This window comes from Xiphophorus maculatus, chromosome 4, assembly GCF_002775205.1.
Source record: "Xiphophorus maculatus strain JP 163 A chromosome 4, X_maculatus-5.0-male, whole genome shotgun sequence".
Taxonomy (NCBI): Eukaryota; Metazoa; Chordata; class Actinopteri; order Cyprinodontiformes; family Poeciliidae; genus Xiphophorus; species Xiphophorus maculatus.
In genome coordinates, this window is record NC_036446.1 from 34,934,469 (window position 1) to 34,960,561 (window position 26,093).

A 26,093-nucleotide genomic window follows, 5' to 3' on the forward strand; every position below is an offset into this window, starting at 1 on the left:
ACCCATGTAAAGTTTTGATGGAAACTTTTGTTAGATAAAATAAGCAGGGTTTTTGTTTTCTTTTGTTTCTTTAGCTCAGACGGTAGTTAGGCCCTGTTTTGTTTTATTATTTTCTATGATTTGGCACCCCCCTAACCGTCCCTTTCTCCCCCACAGTTTGTGTGAGCCTTCCGGGATTTTCGCCATCAATAAATCCCTCTTTTATACACCATTCACCTGGACTCTGTCAAGTGATTGTGGCTGTCGTGTTACTCCCCTCCTCACAAAAAAGGGGGGGGGGGGGCTGTAACACTTGGTTTTAGGATTTTGCCTGAAAGTCAGAATTCAAGCAAAGATGTAGAAAAGTCAAAATTGTTTACTGTCTATAATGTTTATCTGCTTTATTTATCAGGTGCAACGGGGTTTCAGAGCTGTTCATATATCCGGTTTGGAGCTTCAGTACATGGGTCAGCAGACAATGGGCCACTATCCAGTCCATTTTCACATGAATGGAGATGTTGATGAGAAAGGAGGCTACAGTCCCCCAACATTTGTCAGTGATCTATCCATTCATCACTCTTTCTCACGCTGTGTTACAATCCATGGCTCCAATGGACTTCTGGTTAGTTTAAAAGTCTTTTCCCTGCATTTTCACTACAAAACAAATATAGATGAACAAGAACAAATGAAATTTATTTATCTCAAGTATGTGAATATACTGGACCTAATCAGTTGGTGTAGCATCTTCTGATGCTGACGCAACATTACTCTAATTTCAGGAGTAGTCCAATCTTAGCTCAAAGATGCCCCACACATCTCTGTATGCCATTAAGTACCTCTACTTAATGGCACAATAAGAGACAAAGAAATAAGTGTTGGGTAGTTATGTTATTCTATAATTACAATAATTTTCTTCACAACCTTTTTTTCCTTCCATTGCCAGCTCATTCTTGTGAGAGATGTAATCAGAAGGAGCATTCTGCAAATATAACCACTGCTTCACGTGACTCAACTGCACTATGTTGTTTCACGTTAGCATGTGTCAGTAAAGATCATTTATAAAATAATAAAGTAATTTTCAAACTTAAATACACAACAGAAAATTTATTTATCTGCAAAACACTATTTCCTCTCGCATTATGATCAAAATTACTGCCAATGACTATACATACCAGTCGGTGTAGCCGGGACATTCGGTGTCCAGTCAACTGCTCCGTAAAGTCTCTCTGCTTTACCTCAGAGCTATCATTTAACATAAATCCCCTCTACTTTTGTGTAGAGGTGTGAATTGTGTTAAAATTATTTTCTTGTCAAGAAACACAATTTTCACTGCTAGAGTATAGTTGTGAGAATTCAACTCAAAAATACTGGTAACACTTTATTTGATGGGGTGTGAATTAGGGGTTGAACGACTTCATATTTTTTAAGGTCGACTGCATCATGATAATAGATGAGTCGACGTGGACTAGTCACGATGATGTCTAGTGACGTAAGCACAAAATGCTTCACAACTACATGGAGGCTTTATCAGCTATATTCACAGCAAATATTGAGCCCCCCCCCCCCCCCCCCCACACACACACACACACACACTTTTCCTGCATAATTAAAAGAGCAATAAACATATAATTCTTCGTGAGCAGCAGAGAAAAGTTTGTTGCATAAAGTAAAGCCTCTTACAGTTAAATTCAATTAAGCCTCCTGCTGCTCCTCTGCCCAATGCGCAGCAGGACGCTCCGCTGACCCAGCAGCGACTCTCTGCGGGATGAACCGACATGCAGACGGCGGCAGAGATCAGGATGTAGATCCTCAGGATGTAGCTTGGGACATAGTTTTTAGATGTTGTCAAATAATATTTTTATAAGGGCGTAAAGCTGCCAGGATAGAAGCTTCAAGATGCAGAGTGACGCTGATCAGTTGGATGGATAAAGAAAGCCCGACATTGTAGTCTTTTTTTTTTAAGGATTTTTTCGGCACTATTTTATTTGACAGCAATCTAACTGTAAGGGGGCAGAGAGAGCGGAGCGGGGGAGAGAGGCCTGGGCCCAGCGGATGCGATGCGAACAGAGGATGAGAGTCAGACTCTAGACTACCCCAGTCTAAAGTCTCTATATGCGGGGCGCCGTGCTAACCGCTGCGACACGCAACGCCTCTATTGCAATAGCCTATGCTGAACATTTCAGTTTCTCTTTGGTAAATTATTTACAGTTTTATACCATTTGAGCTTTCTGATGAACTCATCTAGTTCATCTTCTTTCATTTCCTTGGAAAAATCTGTTTTGTCACGTGATTTTTCTGGGACAGTCGACTGGCCCAGAAAAAAAGTCGTTACAGAGAAAAGAATCGACTAGTAGACTGATTGGTGCAACCCCTAATGTGAATAAGACTATCATAACACTGTCTTAAACATGACATAACACCTGTCATGAACATGAGAAAGTCTTCATGAACATTTATGACTGTTGTCATAAAGTGTCATTCGGTAAATCTTGACACTTTTAATACAAAGTTGACATTATTCAAAATTGTCTTCATTATAACAACTTGACATTAACCAAGAATCATCATATGTCATAATAGTAGTCATAATGTCATTAAGTGTTATTACACTGTCAAACAAAACAGTAACAAAACAGTAATTGACATTTCCCCTACCTGAAAAAAATGAAACAAGTAGGACCAATAATAAAGATTTCATTAAGTTTTATTACACTGTAAATTGATTTAATAATAAAGTCATTAATAATCCCTTTTACATCAAGTGGAACAAGTAGCAACAGTTATGAAGATGTCATTAAGTGTTATTACAGTGTCAAATACTATATTAACAGTCATTAATATTATCTCTTACCTCAAGTAAAGTGAAACTAGTAGCAACAACTATAAAGATGTCATTCAGTGTTATTAGTGTCAAATGATATGCTAACAAAGTCATTGATATTAAGTCTTACCTCAGGTGAAGTATTTTATAAAAATGGAATAAAACTTGTTCTTCAAACAGAAGGTTTAACTTCTGGTCAGTATATTGTAACTCTGAAACACTGATTGAAAAACTAAAACAGAATTACTTATTCTTTAACTTAAGAAAATAGGTTCTTTCAACAGTCAGCCATCTACTTCGTTATAGCCTTCCTGTAATGCTCTGAAAACAGGGAGATCTTCTTGTTGTCTTCATTTCCTGGAAGCAGTTCTTTGAAGGTGTCCAGAATGCTCAGAAATTATAGCTGTTCTTGCAGTAATTGTGGTCAATGTTAATCATGGTGAAAGCCTTTTCATGAATTCTAACTTGGTGAATCTCTTCTGGACAATCTCATAGTGGGTGATGATTCAATTCATTGTGGTCACCTAAAAAAGAACAAAAACAAATAAACAAAAAACAATGTGATTTTAATTCAGCATTTATTTAAATACCATTCCAAAAATGTCCCTTGCTGTCAGAATGGTAGACTGGCAGACAAATGTTGAGTTAACATGAATGGTTGTTATAAAGTGCAATACAATTATTTCTTAATACAAGTAGCATAATGACTAGAGCTGAACAAAATTATTCTGATCAAATATTTGTTTGGCAGAAGTTCATACAGACTGCCACTGTTGTTATTCAGAATGCATCATTTAATGTATAATTTTAGGTACATGAGTGGATCTTTTCACTTAATGAGCATTCAGAATTGTTTCCAACCAGATACTCTGGCTTATGGATGTTTGCAAGACGTTTATTAATAAATAAATAGATTAAACACCAGTTTTACATTTGACAACAATTAGTTGTCTAAAACGTAACTTATTAACTCAGTTGGTGGATGTTGATTTCTGTTTCCCCTTCCCTTTCCCCACCTGTCCCCTCCCACCCACCTGGAGAAAGTAGTAACACAAAAATGACTTACCTAATTTTCTTGGGGAATATTTCATCTGCTTCTTTCTCTTTGGTCAAACAATGACTCCTTTCTCTGGTGCCTGGTCCTCATTATCATCCTCCACACCAGTGGTCCCCAAACTACGGCCCGCAGGCCAGATGCGGCCCGCCTCTACATTTGGTCCGGCCCCCTGAACAATACCAGAGTATTTTCATATATGTGCATTTTTATTTGATAACTTGGACTTTTGCAATAAAATAAATGTTCCTTAGTAATGAACTGTATTTATTATTAACTACTAGTTAGTAACTATTTTATACATGCATATAATTGACCCTAACCCTTTTTTTATGTGGAGAACCCAGTGTTATTTGGTTATTATTTATTTCATAAATAGTGTTATTTCCTGACTTTTGTTCTCTGAAGAATCCAGAAAAGGTTATTTGATTGTGCTTTCTGAAAAACAATACATTTTTATGTTTAGCACTCTTACAATCGTCACGCTTTTCTGTTACAAACTGACCCCGGCCCCCCATCAGAGAAGGGACAAGTTATGTGGCCCTCACAGGAGAAAGTTTGGGGACCCCTGCTCCACACCATAGCATGTCTTCATTAGCCACATTTGCCCCCCACCATGTCTCCTTAGGTTAAAATTGTTCTTCATGTGGACAAAGTCGGCAAAGCAAAGAACACAAGCACCATGTTACATCAGCCAACTTGCTAAATAATGCACATAAATGATAACTTTGACTAACATATTAGCTTTTAATTTGCTAGATTAAATTTGGAGAGAAAAAATCTATTTGCCTGCCTCTAAAATATGTTTAAGATTAAGCGTTAACCTTACAGTTATGGAGTTTAATAACTTTAGCTGACATTAGCTTACAGAAAGGTAGGATTGGATTGAATTGTCCATAGTTAACATTATAAAGAAAGAGAACATAGTCAATGTTATTTTCTCAAAGAAAATGTGAAGTTAATAAGACACATACCTCATATACTGTATATTAGGTGACAAACTTCAGCTTCTTTGTAAACAGGAGGTCTGGCTGTTATAATGTTATAACTTGTGTTAGGTTGGCCCCACAAGATGGAAGATTTCTTCTTCACCAACACACTGCACTCCTGTTCGTGCACTGCTGCCTCTCACTGGTGGAGATAGTTTATTGCACTACTTAAAAAAGCCTTAAAGAATGTTTCAAATGCAAAGTTCATAAGTGCTTTGTAGACATCTTGCTGTAAAACTTTAGGATCAATTAAATTAAGAAATTTAAGACTAAACAAAATGGCAGAACAATATAATATTACCACATAAAGCTTCATAATTTTTAAATTTAATCGGTAATACTTTTAGATCAAATTTATGTCAGATCATGATTTCTTGGTTACTGTCAAGTTGTCATAACAAAGACAATTTTGTCTAGGTTAATGACAAGTTGTTATAAAAAATACATTTTGAATAATGTCAACGTTGTATTAAAAGTGTCAAGATTTACCGAATGACACTTTATGACAACAGTCATAAATATTGATGAAGACTTTTTCATGTTCATGACAGATGTTATGTCATGTTTATGACAATGTCATGACAGTCTTATTCACACTAGGGGTTGCACCAATCAGTCTACAAGTCAATTCATTTCTCTGTAATGACTTTTTTCTGAGCCAGTCGACTCGTCGCAATCACGTGACAAAACAGGTTTTTCCAAGGAAATGAAAGAAGGTGAACTAGATGAGTTCATCAGAAAGCTCAAGTTGTATAAAAATGTAAATTTACCAAAGAGACCCATCAAATAAAGTGTTACCAAAATACTTTCATAATCCCAAAGGGAATATAAATCCAAAAAAGCTTTTTAAGAATTATTTATATACAGTAGTTCCTCTGCTTTCCTTCATATGTATGAGAAAAAAGTAATTAGCCTGATTTTGAGAACACGTTGTTTGGTGTAAAGATCCAAGAACTGTTTCATTCAGTCTTTCTTTTGACTTCCAGGTAAAAGATGTGGTGGGCTATGAAACACTAGGCCACTGTTTTTTTACAGAAGATGGTCCAGAGGAGAGAAACACATTTCACCATTGTCTAGGTCTGATGGTAAGAGCAGGAACTCTCTTGCCATCAGACAGAAACAGCAAAATGTGTCGTGCTATCACCAATGGAGCATACCCAGGATATGTGGCAAATCCACGGCAAGACTGCAGGTAGTACCATTGAAAAACTTGTATGACTATTATCTTGTCAAACCTTTTGAAAACCCCTAATTGCATTACTCTTTTTATTGCACTATTTAACCCACATTCAGAAAACATAAAAAAAATGAAATAATGGGAAACATCTACAGTATAATAGAAGAGAAGCTTCCTGCATATGAATTGTAATGTCACAGTTGGAGGGGTTGAGTTGTTTTTCCAGAATGTGAAAGCAGACCTTGACAACAAGAAAAACAGGTAACAGGTATTATGGAGAACCAACATTTAGTTTTATCAGAACAAGAATCCAGAGAAACCCTGAATTCATATAAAGCACTTTGAACTGCCTTGTTGCTGAAAATGTACTATGTAAAAATGATTACCTTACCTAAACAAATCCACATTTTTCTCAGTAATTACATTTCTCCCATTGCCAGTAACTAAGCAGATCATCCATGCATCCTCCTCCCCAAAGAATTGTCCAAACTAAAACTACAATCATAAATTATCCATGACAGTAAATTTTGAAAAGAATCTACTAGAACGCATAGAAAGTAAAGAAATTAACTCAGTTTGTTGGTCATTTATTAGTACTGATCAGGAGCAGATTGCTTTGAAATACTGACAGATCTAAGCACAAAAAGTAAATAAAAAACATAACCTAAAAAAAACTAAGAGCAGACTGAACAGAAACAAGGCTGCTATGATCAAAGAATAAGAGACAAAGAAACAGAACAATAAATAATCCAAAACCCTAAACAACCTGGTATATCCTGGTAAATACCTGATAATGACTTTTTTTTCTTTTTTAGGTTTTTGCAAATTCAGTTAAAAAAAAAAGAAAGCTGGCCAGCACATGGATGAGTCCTAATAGTTACAAGCCTCTTTTATTTACAAATGATGGAGGCTGCTGCACTTATAGATAGTTCAAACATGAGGTCACACCTCCTGTATCTGGCTCTGTTGCTATCTTACTTTATAGTACGAAAGCAGTTCTCCATTTCAGTGACTGCACGTAAAAGAACCTGGACCGATGGATATTGTTGGATTCAAGAAGGACAACAAAAGTGATAAAGCATTAAACAGAAATTTTTGTTACATCCCATGAAGGTGAGAAAACTTTACTGTGAAGCATCAGCGAATATGGCAGTCAATATGGCAGTCCAGAGGAATCAGAAGCAATGACGTGGTGAGGTTTATAGCTGGTGAGCCACTGACTTAATCATAATGAGATTTACAAATATAGATGCCGTTCATGTTGTTGTTTACATACGGAAATGTTGCGCATGCAAGAGGGCAAAAAAACTATTCCTTTACATGCCATCTATAGCTGCACCACAGTTGTAGAATAATTCCATTAACTTAATAAAACTTGGAAATGTAGATGTTATTAATTTCTTTCTGTGCTCCACAGCAAAGGGAGAAACCATTGAAGTACAAATAAAAACCACTTCTTTCTCACCCACTGTGTCGGCCAAACTACATGCAGACTCGTTTTCATAGCAACTGATCACAATGCCACTTTATGTTTCAGGATTCAACACCAAAAAACACTCAAATATTTCCCATACAAAGAACAGAACATTCAGTCTGTTGCAGTATTATGGTTTTAGGCCTAATGTTTATTTTGAAATTATAATGCTAATCTAACATAGCAGTTGCAGGTTATGTTTCTTTTCTTCAGTCTTTACACATACAAACTGTAACCCACAAAGTGCAAATTTCATTACAAAACTAAATTCACCTTCTTCAAAACTAAATGAAAAAGGTAAATGAAATGGAAAAAGTTCATAGGTACTCAAGGATCAAATAAAGTCCATGTGCCGCTCATTTCGCACAAAGATATCCACTCATCCAAAGCCAAATCTATCCTCGACATCCCAAATGTTTTTAGAACTGTGATCTGGCTTTGAATATGAGTGGTTGACTGCTCATGTTTGAGACTTTTTAGCAAATTATTTAAGTCACAAAATCCCATCTGAGTCCACACAGTGCCACAAGCTGAGAAAAGAAGGTAAGGAAACCAGAAAAGGCATTTTCTAGCAGGACTGGTCTTTTCTTTCTATTTGAAAAGAGCAGTACCCTTCTGTCTTGTAGTTTGACGCAAACCTTCAGCTTCTTTCTTTTGTTATTATTTCCTGCTACGATTGAAAATCCACTTTAGAAAACTGTTTAAGTAAGGGGTCTCAAACTCTAGACCTCGAGGGCCGCTGTACTACAGCTTTTAGATGTGCCACAGGTACAAAACACTGGAATGAAATGGCTTAATTACCTCTTTCTTGTGTAGATCAGTTCTCCTAGTCTTGCTAATGATCTAATTATTCTATCCAGGTGTGGTGCAGCAGAGGCACATCTAAAAGTTACAGGACTGTGGCCCTCGAGGACTGGAGTTTGAGACCCCTGGTTTAAGTAGTCTTTATTTTCCTATAGACTACTACTCCCAACCCATATCTAAATATAATACCCTTACAGGTGCCCAGCCCACATGGGCTTACAAGACACAATAAAACCATGTTCCAAATTATTATGCAAATTGCATTCAAGTGTCATAAAGATTAAAATTTGTGTTGTGCTATTAAATTTATAGATGGTATTGTGTGTCAGAGCTCTTTGAATCACTATAATTAATTTCAGAGAGCTGGATTGATTAGTTTGTCTGCTGAGCTCAATTAAAGGAAATCTACTTAAGAAGGATGTTCCTCATTATTAAGCAGGCCACAGGTTTCAAGAAATATGGGAAAGAGAAAGGATCTCTGCTGATGGAAATCATCAGATAGTGTAGTGCCGTATGACAAGGTATGAAAACATTAGATATTTAACGAAAACTGAAGCGTTATTGTACTGTGAAGAGATTTGTGGCTGATTCAGAACAAAGATAGGTTTGTACAGATAAAGGCATAATGAGGAAGGTTTCTGTTAGACAAATTCATCGGATTAAGAGGGCAGCTGTTAAAATGCCCTTACAAAGCAGCAAACAGTTATTTGAAGCTGCTGGTGCCTCTGGAACCTCAAGGTGGAGGATCCTCCAGAGCCTTGCAGTGCATCAACCTACTACTGGGCCCCTAACCAGAGCTCACAAGCAGAAACGGTCGCAGTTGGCCCAGCCGTACATGAAGATTCATTTTCAAACAGACTTGTTCACTGATGACTGCTGGGCAACCCTGGATGGTCCAGATGGACACAGTAGTGGATTGGTGGTGGATGGCCACCACATCCCAACACGACTGTGACGTCAGCAAGGAGGTGGTGGAGTCATGCTTTGGGCCAAAATCATGGGGAGAGAGAGAGAGAGCTGTTGGCCCCTTCAGAGTCCCTGAAGGTGTGAAAATGACCTCAGCAAAGTATATGAACTTTCTGACTGAGCACTTTCTGTCATGGTTCAAAAAGAAGAGCCATACCTTCCGTAGCAAAATCATCTTCCTTCATGACAATGCACCGTCTCATCCTGCAAGGAATACCACTGTGTCATTGGCTGCTATGGGCATGCAAGGGGAGAAACTCATGGTGTGGTCACCATCCTCCTCTGACCTCAACCCTATTGAGAACCTTTGAAGATTCCTCAAGCAGAAGATCTGAGGGTGGAATGCAGTTCAGCTCTGGGAAGGTTTTTTGACATCCTGCAAAGAAATTCAAGCAGAAACTATCCACAAACTCACAAGTTCAATGGATACAAGAATTGTGCTGTGATATCAAAGAAGGGTCCAATGTTAACATGGAACTTGGTCTGTTAAGATGTTTTTGATTGAAATAGCTTTTGATTTTAGTACATGTGACCACTTAATGCTGCACATTCAAGGAATGACCGTTTGTAGTTCTTTATAATCCATAAAATGTTTAGAAAATCTGCTGTGCAAAATAATTTGGAACAGTGCATTTTGAGTTTTTTATTTTTGAAAAAAAAATACTGTTCTCATGGGAGCTTTGTTCAGTAAAATTTGATTCATGCTGTAATAGTTCATGACTTGAAAATTATACTGACCATCATTTGCATTGACCATTTAAGAAAATTTGAGGAAAATATCACTTGCATAATAATTTGGAACACGGTGTACAAACAGACATAAATATTCTTTTAACAAAAAACATCCTCTTTCTAAGGTGCCAAGCCTTCAAAATAAACTGTGCTAACAGAAACAAAAAATACTTAAATAAATAACGCATTTTATCCTCATCGGTTAAATAGAAAAGAAATCTGGATAAACACCAAGTATTTTAGTAAATAAATCATTTCTCAATGTCAGGTATAAGGGACAATAAAACAAAAAGTGCACTTCACTCTCAATTTCACCCACATCACACAGAAAACATCTTTGATCATCCTCTGGGACTGAATGGAAATGTCCAGTCAACAAGTGCCAGATCTGAACTGGGCACACATGGACCTTTGTTTTTTTGACAAGTTCCATGTTACATATGGCTCAAGACTATAGGCATCCTTCAGTAAAATATAAATGCATAATTTTGGTTTATATAAGATATCGACTGCCCACCTATGTTTATAAACTTCGAAATAAAACTGTTGAAGCTGTTGAATATTAAATATTAATTTATTCCTATATATGTATTGAAAATCTGCCTCCTCAAATATCTCCATTTGTCTGGCCCAACTATACCTATTTGTGAAATCCCAAAGAATAATATGTTTTTTTAATTTATTGTCTGGCATATTAATAAACCTATTCCATAATCTGACCATATCTGCAATATATCTAACTTCACAAGGGTACCAACCCATATCTCCATATAATGCCAATTTAGGAGTATTTCTATGCACACCTAAAAAATAACACAGGGCTCCACATTGAACTTTTTAACTGTAAGTTTGTTGACAGTAACCCCAGACTCCCACTCCATAATCTAATACTGGGCAAACACAAGGTCTATACAACTCATTATACACTTGATCCTAGGTCACAACAGTATTTGACTTTATTTAGAACTGAACCTAGCACTCTACCAGCTGAGTCCAATAGGACTTTTATTCCTTCTTCAAATGTTAAATATTCATCCACATTATGATTATTTAACATTTATTAAATATTCAAATATTTATATGACTTTGTAATAGACAAAGTACTAGGCCCAAAAACAAAATTTAAATGTTGTCAATACTTTACTTCATTTTCTGAAATTAATAACTTCAGTTTTAGGCCCAATTTAACCTTAATCTCATTTTGCTACACAAGGCATAAGTAATATTTAACAGTTTCTGAAGGTCTGGTTCACTTTCAGTAATAAGCACAATATCATTTGTGTACAGTAATATACAAACTTTTATCTCACCTACGATCGCTCCCACATTTACCTCTTTAATTACCATTGCCAAGTCATTTTTTGTCATAATGGGTTTTAAGTTCTTAGCCCACATGCAGAACAAGCACAGGAGAATAGTAATCAGTTAAATGATTTTATTTGCACAAAATGATAAGATTGTTGAGAGAGAATAAATCCAGGATCAGGCTCACGGAGTCGTCGACTCACTAAGGAACAACAGAGGGAGAAGATGAGTTTGTGGTAATGGGAAAAATGAGTTGCGAACAGAATTGGACTGGTCTTACTTTGTGAGATGGTAGGTTCAGCCTGGGAGAGAGTAACTGCTGGTTCGGGTCTTGGTCCACTTGGTTGTGGTGGAGGGCGGACAGGTAAGTTCTGAGCGTGGAGGAAGGAAAAAGGAGCGGTCGGACTGCCAGCTGGGGAAACCTCCGATATCTGTTGGTGATCTGGTTCAGGAGATGACTGTTGGGCTCGGGCAACCAGTGGGTAATTTCCACGGTGTCACGAGAAGTGGAAATCCAGAAGGCCAGAGCTGGGTCTTCACAATGAGAGTACTCAGTGTCTCAAGGAAAACACCTGAGAGAGGAAAAGGACAAGGAGAATTTACTCTTGGTATTTCTCAGAGAACCAAATCACAGAGAGTCAACTCAGAGAGGCTCGAGGTACCATCACTGGCAAACACTGAAGTGCAGGCAGTCCACTCCTCTTAAGCTTCAGGATGATTAGAAGATGAACAACAGGTGTGCTGAATCATGGGCACACCCATCCTTAGTGCTGCCTCTGGCGCCCTCAGGTGGATGAAATGAGGAACTGCCGATAAACAGGGAGAACAGAAGAAAAAACCACAAACAGGGACCAAAAACGCCGGTTCCCAACATTTATATATAATGCTAAGAGAGGGAGAGACAAAACATCTCCTTGTTTTACACCGTATGGTGTTAAAAACCACCATGTTCTGTAATCGTTTACCTGAACACACGATTCTGAGTTATGATAAACAGCTTTTATCGAATTATAAAATTTTCCACCAATTCCTACTTTTAATAATTGAAAAAAAAAAAATTTTCTCGGTTAACACAATCAAAGGTTTTTTGGAAATCTATGAAACACGCAAAGTAGACTTTCCTTCTTCCTTCCTCGCATTAACTATTGTGGTTAAAGAATATATATGATCTAGGCTGTTATGAGGCACAGAACATGATCCACTCAGACTCAATGTCCCCCACCTCCCCTGGAACATGTTCAAAGTTTTGCTGGAGATGGGAGTTAAAGCTTCGCCTCACAGGGGATTCTGCCAGACATTCCCAGCAGACCCTCACAACACGTTTGGGCCTGCCAGGTCTGACCAGCATCCTCCCCCACCACTGGAACCAACTCACCACCAGGTAGTGGTCAGTGGGTAGCTCCGCACCTCTTCACACGAGTGTCTTAGACATATGGCCACAGATCCGATGAAATGATGACAAAGTTGACCATTGAACTGTGACCTAGGGTGTCCTGGTGCCAAGTGTGAACACCCTTATGCCTGAACATGGTGTTTGTTATGGACAATCCGTGATCTCTCTAGTTCAGATCAGGGGGGGGGGGGGGCATTCCTCCCAACCACGTCCCTCCTGGTCCCACTGTCATTGCCCACGTGAGCGTTGAAGTCCCCCAGCGGAACAAGTGAGTCCCCAGGAGGGGCACTCTCCAGTACCCCCTCTGAGGACTCCAAGAAGGGTGGGTAATCTGAACTGTCATTCGACCTGTAAGCACAGTCAGAACCCGTTCCCCACCCTTAGGCGGAGGGAGGTTACCCTCTCGTCACCGGGGTAAACCACAATGTACAGGTGCCGAGATGGGGAGCAACAAGTATGCCCACTCCTGCCCGGCGCCTCTAACCGTGGGCAACTCCAGAGTTGAAGTATGTCCAGCCCCACTCAAGGAGACTGGTTCCAGACCTGCGTCCGGGCGAGGGAACACTAAATCCAAAGTTTTTATCCATCAAAGGGGTCTGCAAATTGTCTGGTCCCTCACCCCTTGGGTGACCGTACCAGAGGTATAAAGCCCCAGATATCATAGCTCCTAGGATCAATGGGACACTCAAACCCCTCCACCATGATAAGGTGGCAGCCCAAGGAGAGGCTTATAGAGTTCATTTTCTGAAATATAAGAGCATAATTGAAGATTTAATAAACTCCTTGACATAAAACTTTCAGTTTGATTCTTAATAGATTTTGACTTTTCTAAATAGGAATAATCCCATCCAGGAGAGACAAAACTGCCAGAAAATAAATCTCCAAAGACAGTTTGCCATTTGTGCAAGACCTTGTTAATGTCAAGATATACAGAGTCTCCTGAATCACTTCTAAGGGGATGGTTTTAGTTTTTCACGGGCCTAATTAGTTGATCATGTCATTCCATAACACTTTCAATTACTCATTCTAGTAAAATCTATTTTTTTGTCTTGTCTCTTATTACCACTAACAACTTTTTTACTGGATCTTATTGCATCATAGACATAATTACAAAAATCTGCTTACTATACATTCAGCAAATTTTGACAATTGACATGCTCAAGCTGGTCTACAAATGTACCAGCCACAGATTGTAATGAGACAGTTGAAAAAGGGCATGACAAAAATTTTCTGGAGTGACCTTTTGAATTTAAGTTAGGTTTTCCCTCACCAGGTGTGGGACTAATGTTCCCTTATCCCTTAAAAGTAAGAACTAATAAAGAGTGATCAGGTATTTTACAAAAATGATCCAGTAAATCAAGCCATTTTTAGCACCGCTCTCTATTAATCCATTTGGAGTAGAAATATCTAAATTAACAGGGGTGCATAAACAGTTGTGAGAAGTGATAATATAATTCACAACCGCTCTTCCTTTTACAGAGACTGAAGTGAAATTATTATTCCCATTTATTCTACCATTTACCACACAGAACTTGTTTACAGTCTCACTTCAGAATGTTCTAACAGGAATATCTACATCACTTTCAATCACTTACAATCTTCTAAACGTCCAATTTGACTATTAAAATCCCCACTAACATAGATGGCATCCATTTCAACCAGATTGTAGATTTTAACCAGAAAACCATTATATAATCTGTGTGGATAAGACCAGTTAGATCCTTCCGGAGGAAGATAACATGAAATCAAAGCTAAAGAATATTTTGTCTTTACATGCTTTAACTGAATACAAACAATACTATTAATACATTTATCAACAGAAATAACATAAAATTGCAACAGAATTGAAGTTTTAACTAAGAATCTAATCCCACCAGAACCTCTCTTGGCTCTAATATGCATCTTTCTATTCTGTCCAAACCAAGTGTAACCATCAAATTTAATTGTGTTTTGTCCAGATAGATGAGTCTCATTAAGTGAAATAAAGTCTGATTAATACTCCTCAGTATTAACTGTCTAAGTTCCGAGTGCGTCCATTCCATTCCAGTGTACAAGTAAGAGTACATTGAACATAACTTGCAGGCTGGGCTGGGGAAATTTAAACCTCAGCTGACCATGATGATTCCATGTTGTTACCCACCGCACCAGTTGGACCATCAACTCCATTGTCATCTCTTTTTCTGATCTCTCCAGTTCCAGATTGTCCTCGGTCATTTTGTCACTTTCTAACTCTGCCGTTTCCGTAAATGTAGAACTGATTGCCAGAGGGTAGCTGATCCAGTAACGTTTTAAAGTTTAGTTCGATAAGCCTAAACTTTAAAACCATGAATGCCTAAAATGGTATTGAGTGGTAGCATTTTATTTCTTTCATTTAGTTCCATTTCACTACAATTATGTTTTTCCCAAATTTTCCCTTTCAATAGTGCATCTTCAACTTTCTGGATTGCCAACCCCAATAATAACCTCATCAATTGTGCTGCTGCAGGCTCAGAAGTAAGTCCAAGCCCATCAACCCCATCTCCTATCCCTCATACATACATACATACCTATCTCCTTAAATGTAAAATTTTATCTTATGTATACCTCACAGAAACAAGTTGTCTGTGCTGTTGACTGTGATTTCTGCAACATTTAGAATAGCATTAACAGTATATGTTTTTCTTTGTAAATTTGCAACCTTAGGAAACAGGTTTCTGGTTTATTTTCCATCATGTACCCACTGGCGCTTCAGAAGGTCTTTACTCTCCTGGACACACTGAACACACACCCATGGGACAGTTTACCAACAACAGAGCCCACTCCAACTACAGGGTAAGCCTGAAAGATAAACTACTGTGGGGAACAGTAATGCTAAAACTTTAATTCAATTCAACCTTGAAATTTTGCATTTCCTGCAAAAATGCAGTTTATATGCCCCTTAAACTACAAAATGGTAAAAATGAATCTCTTCAGCTATTGATCGATTGTTTAGCAGAAGTCAAATCTTGTATGGAACAAAACTTTCTTCACCTCAATCAAAGTAAAACTCAAGTTATATTATTTGGTCAGAGTCTTCACACTACAAATCCAGATCTGATTCTTGGTTCTTTAGCTTGGTTTTGTCAGACCTCTGCTAGGAATCTTAGTTTTACTTTTGATAGCTGTTTAAAGCTAGATAAACAAGTTAGCTCTGTCATTAAATCACGTTTTTATCACCTGCGGATTTTAGCAAAGGTTAAATCTTATTTTCATTTTAAGGACTTTGTAGGACTTATCCATGCCTTCATTACACCTCGATTGGATTATTGCAATTCATTATATAGAGGCCTGGATAAATCACAGATGCAGCGACTTCAAATCATCCAGAATGGAGCAGCACGACTTCTTACAGGAACTAGGAAGCATGACCATATAAGGCCCATACTGGCCTCTTTACACTGGCTGCCCATCTTTTATCGAATAGATTTTAAAATTCTTTTATTAGCTTATAAAGTTTTAAATGGATTAGCTCCACCTTATCTTTGGGACCTTTTAAAATTCCAGTCTGTGTCCAGAACCCTACGATCAAATAATCAGCTTTTACTGACAGTTCCTCGGACCCGACTTAGGAGGAAAGGAGCTCGAGCTTTTTCTGTTGTTGCTCCTCTTCTATGGAACAATCTATCTTTCCAAATTAGGTCTGCCCACAGCCTGGATCATTTTAAATCGCCTCTCAAAACCCATTTTTATTCTTTGGCATTTATTTGAAGTGGTGTTTTGATACTCTGTTTTTATTCATTTGTGTTATTGCCATTCTTGTACAGCACTTTGGTGCAGTTTTATATCTGTTTTTAAAAAAGTGCTATATAGATAAATTTGACATTGACATTGTGAATGCTTTTTGCTGAATGCTTTTAGTGAAAAGTGAAAATGCATTTGATGAAAACTGCAAAAGACTTGCAGAAATGTAAAAAAATGGGCAGAAGCACCAGAACAAACCATAATCCTGCAAAAGACCTAAGTAGGAACTTTTGAACAATGCAAAAATCCCACACAAATAGTATTGTAAATTGGAACAGCTAAACTCTAGGGGTCACAGCAGTTTATAATATAAAATTTGAATACAAGCTAAAAGTAGCATAAATACTAGTAATTGCATCTAGGCTAGCACTTGTGTGTTGCCCTACAGTAACATAGTTCATGCTTAGTGAAAAACCCCATGCAATAGCTAATATTAGCTAAAAGTTGAGAATTATATTGTAATTGTAATTTGCCACAGGACAGAGTTGGTCCTGTTGTCCTGATGTTGGTACAACAGTAGTAGAAATACAAGTACAAGTTCCCCTCTATCTTGGAAACCATAAGGGCTATTAACATATGCCATAGATATCAGGAAGGATTAATGAAGAATCATGCCAAGATTCATACATGTACATTTTTCTGTCTTTGAGCTGTGACGATGTAAAAATGATGATGCCTCATTTTAGGCGTTCTCAAAAGAAGGCGATTTTGAGAAAATCAGATTTGCAAGTCTGGAACAAACAAAATTCATGGGAAAACTGTAACAGTTATGGAAAAAAATGAATACATTGTGTGTGTCAGGAACCTTTGAACTGAAATTGGTACAAAATTTTTGTTTCTATGTCACATCGTTTAGGAGACACTGTATGGCATTACAAAAACATGTTTGAAGCCCGTTTGAATTTGCAGATTTTTTTCTCTGCCACAATGTATTTTCCTATTTCCAATTTGGGTACATCCTGGTGCTCTAAGCCGATTTCCCAGAAAACTGTCAATGAGTTTTACATTTTCTGAATCCAGACATAATTTTTGTTTTGATATGTAATATATACAGAAAGACAGGGCATACAATTCTAGGCAGGCATGTGTTTCTCAGCATAACACCGGATCACACAGTCCATTAAGTAAGTGCCCCATTAAGTGTCATTCTTTGTGCCATTTACGAAGCTGAAGGCAGCAGCAGCAAATAAAAGCTCCTACAGCTAACTCTGTCCTCTTCCTCAGTTTGGCCCTCCTCCTCATCATCACCTCTTCTGATTTCTACGTTCTGATCGATTTCAAAGTGGTCCGGTTCAATTTGAAAAGGCTTAATAACGTTACTCATCACTGTTTAGGCTGGAGGAGCCAGGCACTTTTACCATTACACGTTATTTACCCTGAATGCATTGCAACGTGAAAAACATGGCGACATTCCTGTGAAAATATTTTATTAAAATTTATATAACCTACAGTATTATTACTGTGTTGTTTTTACATCTAAGATAAATATTTCCCAAATAAGCTCTATTTTTTATAATTAGTCGTGGTTCCCTTTAAAAGGCAGCATAGGATGGTCCTCACAAGCCTGATAAGCAGATTGGTACTTCCTGTGTGTGTGTCATGTGCAGGGGAGCAGACACAGTCAGAGGCATTTGGCTGGAAAAACAATGCCTCCAAGCAAATATTAATATCTCAGGAACCACAAAAGGCATGAATTTCATTCATCCACCATTTTTATTAGAAGGAACAGGGGAATATTCATGGCCTTTTCAAATGTTATGTTTTACATGACTTTTTCTTTTACATTGCATGGAATATATTACTGTAACTTAACATACTAGTGGTACCATGCTATTGTTAGTATTTTAGCTACTTTTAGCCTTTCATCTAATTTTACCTTATAAACTGCGATGAGTATGTGAAAGTAGTAAGTTTACAAAACAGACAAGTATTAGTGGAATATATTTGGCTTTTCTCTTAAATTCAATGTGGCAAACAAATGCAATAAAAAGCTGAATATTGCAAACCACCAGGGGGCTCTTTAGCAGGAAATGAATCATTGGAAGTCAAAATTGGAAATCAAAGAAGAAAGTGCTAATTTTTAGGACAAGCACATGCTAACAGCAGGCACAACAGAGAAATTTCGTCAAACTCATACCCCCTCATCATAGAAACCACACGAAGAAGTTCATATGATGCTGCTTTTAAGTTTAGGGCTATCAATCTGGTATCATACTATCGATATAGTACAGATAGATATATAGATATCTATCTATCTATCTCTATATAGATGAAACATGAAACAGGAAGAGCAGGTTTCCTGAAAAAAGAGGAAGTAAGTTTCCAGCTTGCAGATTTATAAAAATAGTTTAAATTATTTCTTATTTCAAACATAGAAGTCTTAAAGAATGAAGTCCAAACATTTTGAGTAATTGGTTAAGACCCAAAGCAAAATACTTATATTAATATTGTTTTACTTGTAAGAATAAACAACTATAACTTTGGTATCAAATAATTAGAAAAATTGATTATTCTTGGTTTCTTTTCAGAAGAATGTCTGTAATAACTCACATTAAGATGATAATAAGAGTAACTAATAAGTAATGGTCATAATGAATGCTAAATCCAAGAAGCTAAAGAAGTTATAGATGTCATTTTGACATTGAACTTGAAATTGTCAAGAAAACCCGAGCTCATCCCACTTCCCCATGCTGGAGATTTAAGTTTAACAGTAATAATAAATAAAGTTATCTTTAAAATGAATCACTCAAGTGACATCTAGGCCCAACCGTAGACTGAAGTGTCAATAAAATAAATCTGGTTGTGTGTGTTGTTTTTGTCTCATGCAAACTTTGCTTTAATTTTACTTTTTTCTATCTAATCATAAGAAATCATAGTCAGTCAGAGAGAGTCATTAAACAGGAAAAGCAGGTTTCCTGGAAAAAGAGGAAGTAAGTTTCCAGCCTGCAGATTTATAAAAATAGCTGAGACTATTCCTTATTTTAAAGCATGAAAGTTTAAAGAATGAAATCTAAACATTTTGAGTAATTTGATAAGATTCAAAGTAAAATACTTATATTAATATTGGTTTACTTGTAATAATATTTACACGTACATTTGTGGGAACACTTACAAGAAAAACAAGTAACTGTAACTTTGGTATCAAATAATTAGAATCATGGATTATTCTTGGTTTCATTTTAGAAAACATCTGTAATAACTCACATTAGGATTATAATGCGAGTAATTAATAAGTTATGGTTATAAAATTATAAATGAATGACATTGAACTTGAAATGGTGTAAAAGGTGTAAATGCAATTAAACATCACTGATATGTTGGAGGTAGATGGTAGGTGAAAGGTTGTGCAGGCAAGGGACACAGGAGGTTGAGCAACCCTGAGACATTAGCACAGACATCAGGACATAATGTCTGTAAGACAGTGATGGATATGAGATCATCTGTCTGAGCAGTCAGCCAATTAAACAAGCACAGCAACAGTGCTAGCCAATGCAAACGCACCAAAAGGGTGGATAAACCCTATAAAAGGTGGGTGCAAAAGAGGAACCTCTGGTTGGATCCTCCGGGCAGCTTCGAGCCAAGATCGAGATGGACAAAGAACTCTGCAGCTGAAGAAGAGCCGGGGCCACAGAGCTGAAGACTGTCCCGCTCATGGGGACCAACCCGTCAGCCCCGCAACCTGTGGCTTCGAATCGCACTTCTCTCATCGGCTGGGTTCAGACCCCAAAGACAAAGATGAAGACAAAGACAAAGGCAAAGACAAAGAAGAAGAACTGGTGCCTTTTTTCCTGCCAGCACCAAGTCCTGTGTGACCTCACCATCCATGCGGAGAAGAAGCTCATCAGACCTACAGAGATCCCTGCCTTCGCCGATCAACTTCCTCGTCCTGCTGCAACACCTTCTTCATCATCAGGCCAGGTCTGGGGTTCGAAACGCCAAACTCCGTCCGTCTCTCTCAAAGGTTCCCTTTTTTAGTTCTCAGTGTCAGCAGTAGGGAAAGATAGACTAGATGACTGATTTTACTTATTTGATTATTTCTGCTACTGAATTAAGCTGTACTGACCCTTGCAAAAATGCCTTACTAATAAAATATGTAGCATAAAGAAAATCTAAAAGATGTTGTGGACATTCAGTTAATGAGTCACCTTAAAGTTCTTTGATGGTTGTAAAATAGCTATGATGTTTGATTCTGGAGAGGAAAAAGTGGAAAATGTTTTTAGGTTGCTGGTAGCCCAAATGTAAAACATCATCCTTGGGACTCACCCGAGTCACTAAAACCTACCTGGTTCAATAACAAATGCAAGTTGTAAAATAGAGAACGAGCGACCGTTAACAGGTGTGCTCTGTGAAACTAGTTGGCTGTAGGCTGCTCAGTCTGGCTAATTCACAGGGGGAAGAAGGGTGGGACACCTGGATGTAGGCCGTCAAAAATCAGGTGAATCGTTTCTCGAAACCAGCTTAAACAGAGTTTACTTCAGTTCTGGACAGGGTAAATCCCAGCAGATTTAGAAAACTCAATTAACCCGTTAGAAGGAGAGCTGGTAGCACATCTCCCCTCTCAGAAGAGGAAGTACGAGAGTGAGAGAGTAGAGACAGAAAGGAGGGGGGGGTGTTGCGCAACAACAAAATGATGCAAAAGGTTTAACTGCAATTACAGATCACTGATGTTGTGTTGGAGGTAGATGGTAGGTGAAAGGTTAGGGAAAAGCGGTACTAACAGAAGAACAGAGATGACCTCAGGGTTTGCTCATTTGGAAACAGATTGTTGGAAAACTTAACCTGTTGAAAGGAAAAGACTGTGTAGGCAACGGATGTAGAATGACCTTTGAGCCACCCCAGGACATGAATACAGACATCATCTGATAATATCTGTAAGACAATGGATAGATATGAGATCATCTATCCAAGCAGTCAGCCAATAAAACAAGCACACAAACAGTGTAGCCAATGCAAATGTGTCTGTAGGGTGGATAAAAAAAAAGCTGGGTGCAAAAGAGGAACCTTTGGTTGGATCCTCCAGGCAACTTTGAGCCAAGATTGAGATGGACAAAGAACTCTGTAGCTGAAGAAGAGCTGGGGCCACAAAGCTGAAGACTGTCCTGCACATGGGGACCAACCCGTCAGCCCCGCAACATCTGGCTTCAAATTGCATTTCTCTCATCAGCTGGGATCAGACCCCAAAGACAAAGATGAAGACAAAGGGTAAGGCAAAAACAAAGACCAAAGGCAAAGAAGATGGACTGTGCCTACATCACAATGGACCACAAAGGTCTTGAAACAAGGTGAAGATTGCTCAAGAGTGGCAAGACAAGAAGCTGAGGACCGCCATGTGCACAAGAAATTCACCCTAAAACCCAAGACCTGCCACTCTAAATCAGTACTCTTCCTGCCAGCACCCTAGGCCTGTGTAACTTCACCATCCATGCAAAGACGAAAGCTCATCAGCAGACAAAGCAGACAGCCAATGAAATAAGACCAGCATCAGTGCTAGCCAATGCAATCGCACCAAAGGGTGGATAAACCCTATAAAAGGTGAGTGCAAAAGAGGAACCTTTGGTTGGATCCTCCAAGCAGCTTTGAGCCAAGATCGAGACGGACAAAGAACTCTGCAGCTGAAGAAGAGCCACAGAGCCGAAGACTGTCCGGCGCATGGCGACCAACTCGTCAGCCCCGCAACATGTGGCTTCAAATTGCACTTCTCTCATCAGCTGGGTTCAGACCCCAAAGACAAAGATGAAGATAAAGGCAAAAACAAGGAACAAAGGCAAAGAAGAAGAACTGGTGCCTTCCTTCCTGCCAGCACCCAAGTCCTGTGTGACCTCACCATCCATGTGGAGAAGAAGCTCATCAGACCTACAGAGATCCCTGCCTTCGTCGATCAACTTCCTCCTCCTGCTGCAGCACCTTCTTCATCATCAGGCCAGGTCTGGGGTTCGAAACGTCATACTCCGGCCGTCTCTCTCAAAGGTTCCCTTTTTAGTTCTCAGTGTCAGCAGTAGGGGAAGATAGATTAGCTGATTGATTTTACTTATTTGATTATTTCTGCTACTGAATTAAGCTGTACTGACCCTTGCAAAATTGCCTTACTAATAAAATATTTAGCATAAAGAAAATCTAAAAGATGCTGTGAATATTAAATTAATGAGTCACCTCAAAGTTCTTTGATGGTTGTAAAATAGCTCTGATGTTTGATTTTGGAGAGGAAAAGGTGGGAAATGTTTTATAGGTTGCTGGTAGCCCAAAACTATATGTAAAACAACATCCTTGGGACTCACCCACCCGTGATCTGCGGTGGCTGTGAGTTGTAAATAACTTTATTAGCCAAATTCTATACAGTGTAAATGGAAAAGTGTAAAAATAAATTATTGCTTTCTTTCTGCAGGCTACATGCACAGTACAGTGGGGGCTGATGCACATGATGTCAACTTCTCAATTGTACATGGAAAAAGCTTATCAAAATATTTACATTTGTTAGGAAGACTTACCAACTGCTAATTTTAAAGCTCTTGATACACAATAAATGTGTCTGAATATAGAAAAAAATGAAAAAATTTAATTCATAATTTCAAATACTTTTAGCAGAAAGCCTAGATTTTACTTTAGTTTAAGTGTTAATAATATGCACAAACTTGCATATTATCAGCTTTGTGTGTAAAAGTTACACACAGAGCTGATAAAAATAGCTTAAATATTGTAGCTATAATCATAATCATTTATTCTTACCATATTTTCAGACCTAAGATATATTTTGATTTTTTCTATTTTAGGCTGGAATGATCCTTGATAATGGAGTGAAGACTACAGAGGCCAATGACAAGGACAAGAGACCCTTTCTGTCTCTAATTGGAGCCAGGTTAGGTTCACCTAACAGTCTTACTTTTCAGCAAGCAGTGTGGATGTAACTTACTATAATTAAATATTTCTATTTATTTCCTATGTAAGTTTTATATGTGGCCACATGTGTTGCAATGACTAAACATTTTCTGTTCACACTTTTCTGTTAATTTCAGTACATGTTGGCAAAGAATAAAATTCACAACAAAAACCTATCAGTTCATTATCCATATAAACAAAGCCATACAAACAAATTACTAAAAAAGGTCTTTCAGTTTACTTTGCTTTCCCACAATTGAGTCTCATGAAAGTTACCCTTACAAGCAAAACGATCTATCAATTCTATCAACTCATTAAAATGTTATTTACAGTGATAGAGTCAAGATCAATTCTTCCAAGAACAAGACCAATATTACACCTTGCGAGTCCAAGACCTGACGTTCCGAGACCAAATATGTCGATAAATATTTTAGAACAGTGCTTTTTGACAAAAGCAATGTTCTATTTGATTGACAAAAGCTAGACCAAACAACATCTAGACCAAATGTGAACACACAGACACGCTCTTTTAAATCAAAGTACCAAATGCCTTCCGGTGTTGTAAACATTCACATGCAACAAGATTTTGCGGTCATTAGCAATAATAGAGTATTTTTTTAGATGATAAGATGCAGTTGCAATCTCATCACTGCTGTTGCTTTTATTTAACATTTAGTTTGTTGTGCTTCTGTGGGTGAAGATAAAAGGAAGGAAGTTTTTGTAATTTTGACAAAGACAAGAGAGTCTCAAACAAGCCTTGACCCAATTTGGTGAACAAGACACATGCAAGACCAAACCCAAGACCAGGACAAAACAGATCAAGACCGATTTCAAGCCCTCCATCCCTGTTGTTTGTTGTTGTTGTTTTTTTTACATATTTTTTAAAAATTGTCTCTGACAGATCATTTATGAGAAAAATATGCCCCCCCCCCCCACCCCCTTAATGCCAGTGCTACTATTTCCATCTGCAGAAATGTACTGCTAATCGCATATAAGCAACTTACCCCAAGAAGAAAACTGTTTATCTGCCATCAACATGCTAACTAGCTTGAGCATTCAAGACACCCTCTGTTGAAGGAAACTAGCTGTAGTGTAACAGAGAGCAAGGGAGAGAGTGTGAGCGGGGTGTACATGAGAGTGCTTGACAACACTTAGATCCTCCTCCTGGCTGTGATTGGTGGCTTTAGTGCAACTGTTTATCATACTGCCATTGAGAAGATGTAAAGTCAAAGACAAAAAGACTGATGAGCTGTTAGAAGTACCAATTCATCTACATACTAAGTAGCATGTCTCCTCTTCTACCTAGTTTTGCTGTGATTGTAAGATAACATAAGATAAGATAAATCTTTATTGTCATTGTCACAAGAACAACGAAATTCAAAGGGTGCCATCAGTCGGTGCACATGCCCAAAAACAAAAAATAACTGTCTCACAATTCACACACAATGCAAGAATCAACAAACAACTGGCAAAAAAAAAGAACAGCCACATTCTCACATACATCATTTATGATGATTAATGGTTGTTTTTGATTGCATTTAGTTTTGTTATTGCTATCGGGTAGAAACTGCTCTAAAAGCTCTAAGTAGAATTGAATTAGTAGTAGAATCTCATATTGCTAAAAATCCTGTGTAATGACAATAAAGCCATCCATCCATTGTCTTCCGGTTATCTGGGATTGGGTCTCAGTGGAAGCGGCCTAAGCAAGGAGACCCACACTTCTCTCTCCTCAGTCACTTGAGCCAGCTCCCCCGGCAGAAATCCAAGGTGTTCCCAGGCCAGCCAAGAAACATAAACAAAACAGGAAGTACCCTGGGTCTTCCTCTGGGTGCCTGGAACCCCTCACCAGGGAGGGTCAAGGAGGAGGCATCCCAACCAGATACTTGAGCCTTCTCAACTGGCTTCTCTTGACATAGAGAAGCAGCAGCTCTAATCTGAGTCCCTCCAGATAGCAATAAGTCAAATCTAATCTAATCTATGAATTTTGTTACAAGCTTGCTGTTTTCAATGGATCCCAACAATAGCATTAGCACAAAGCTCATGTCTTCTCTGTGTACTGTAAGTTAAGAGCTCTCTTTGCAAAGCCTAATGGGCTTGATAAATGGGGAGTGATCAACAACTATGAAAGAGGAAGATTTTCTGCCACTCTGGGTGAAACCAGCAAATGGGATGTGATGGCGACAACCTTCGGTGCTGCCTTGCTTTCCCATTTGTGCCATCTACATGTATGAGCTCATAATCTCACATGCATGAGGAAATGAATGGGGAGAGCACTTACAGCACTTTAAAGCAAGGAAGCAAGCTGGTTACTAGAATGTACCAAGGGGAAAATGGTCATTATTTGCATGCCTTCACTCACTAAGGATTGTTAGGTCACATGAGGTGGGGAAGAATTATTAAAGATCATTTTAGTGCTCCTCTTCAGTCTGGGCTTCGCACCACAGACACAAACAAATTTTGCAATCCAAAATAATGTCAATAAACAGGCAATGTTTATACACAAAGAAACAGATGTCAGTATTATTAGAGGAAGGCAGAGGATGCACCTTGTAGCAAGGGTCAAGGTCCAGATATTAAAAATATAGTGGAGTGTCAAACTCCAGTCCTCAAGGGCCACTGTCCTGTAGATTTTAGATGTGCCACAGCTACAAAACAGTGGAAGGAAATGGCTTAATTACCTCCTTCTTGTTTGGACAGGTTCTCCAGACCCTTGCTAATGACCTAATAATTCTATTCAGGGACATCTAAAAGTTGCAGGGCAGTGGCC

General features: G+C 38.2%; 1 protein-coding gene and 1 long non-coding RNA gene across 4 annotated transcripts in view; one reads left to right on the forward strand and one right to left on the reverse strand.

Annotated features, from left to right (window-relative positions):
• Nucleotides 1-26,093, forward strand: part of cemip (cell migration inducing hyaluronan binding protein) — a 224,571-nt gene that overhangs the window by 141,653 nt on the left and 56,825 nt on the right. For all 3 annotated transcript variants that reach the window (XM_023332631.1, XM_023332632.1, XM_023332633.1), the window contains exons 13-17: nucleotides 392-601; nucleotides 5,830-6,035; nucleotides 15,118-15,187; nucleotides 15,377-15,505; nucleotides 23,221-23,306. In XM_023332631.1, the coding sequence (XP_023188399.1) occupies nucleotides 392-601; nucleotides 5,830-6,035; nucleotides 15,118-15,187; nucleotides 15,377-15,505; nucleotides 23,221-23,306 (701 nt within the window). The remainder of the gene's footprint in view (nucleotides 1-391; nucleotides 602-5,829; nucleotides 6,036-15,117; nucleotides 15,188-15,376; nucleotides 15,506-23,220; nucleotides 23,307-26,093) is intronic.
• Nucleotides 2,921-5,034, reverse strand: LOC111608428. The gene is made up of 3 exons (XR_002752651.1): nucleotides 4,829-5,034; nucleotides 3,867-4,026; nucleotides 2,921-3,324 (listed from the first exon to the last, which is right to left on the reverse strand). It is a non-coding gene; the product is annotated as an uncharacterized LOC111608428 (long non-coding RNA).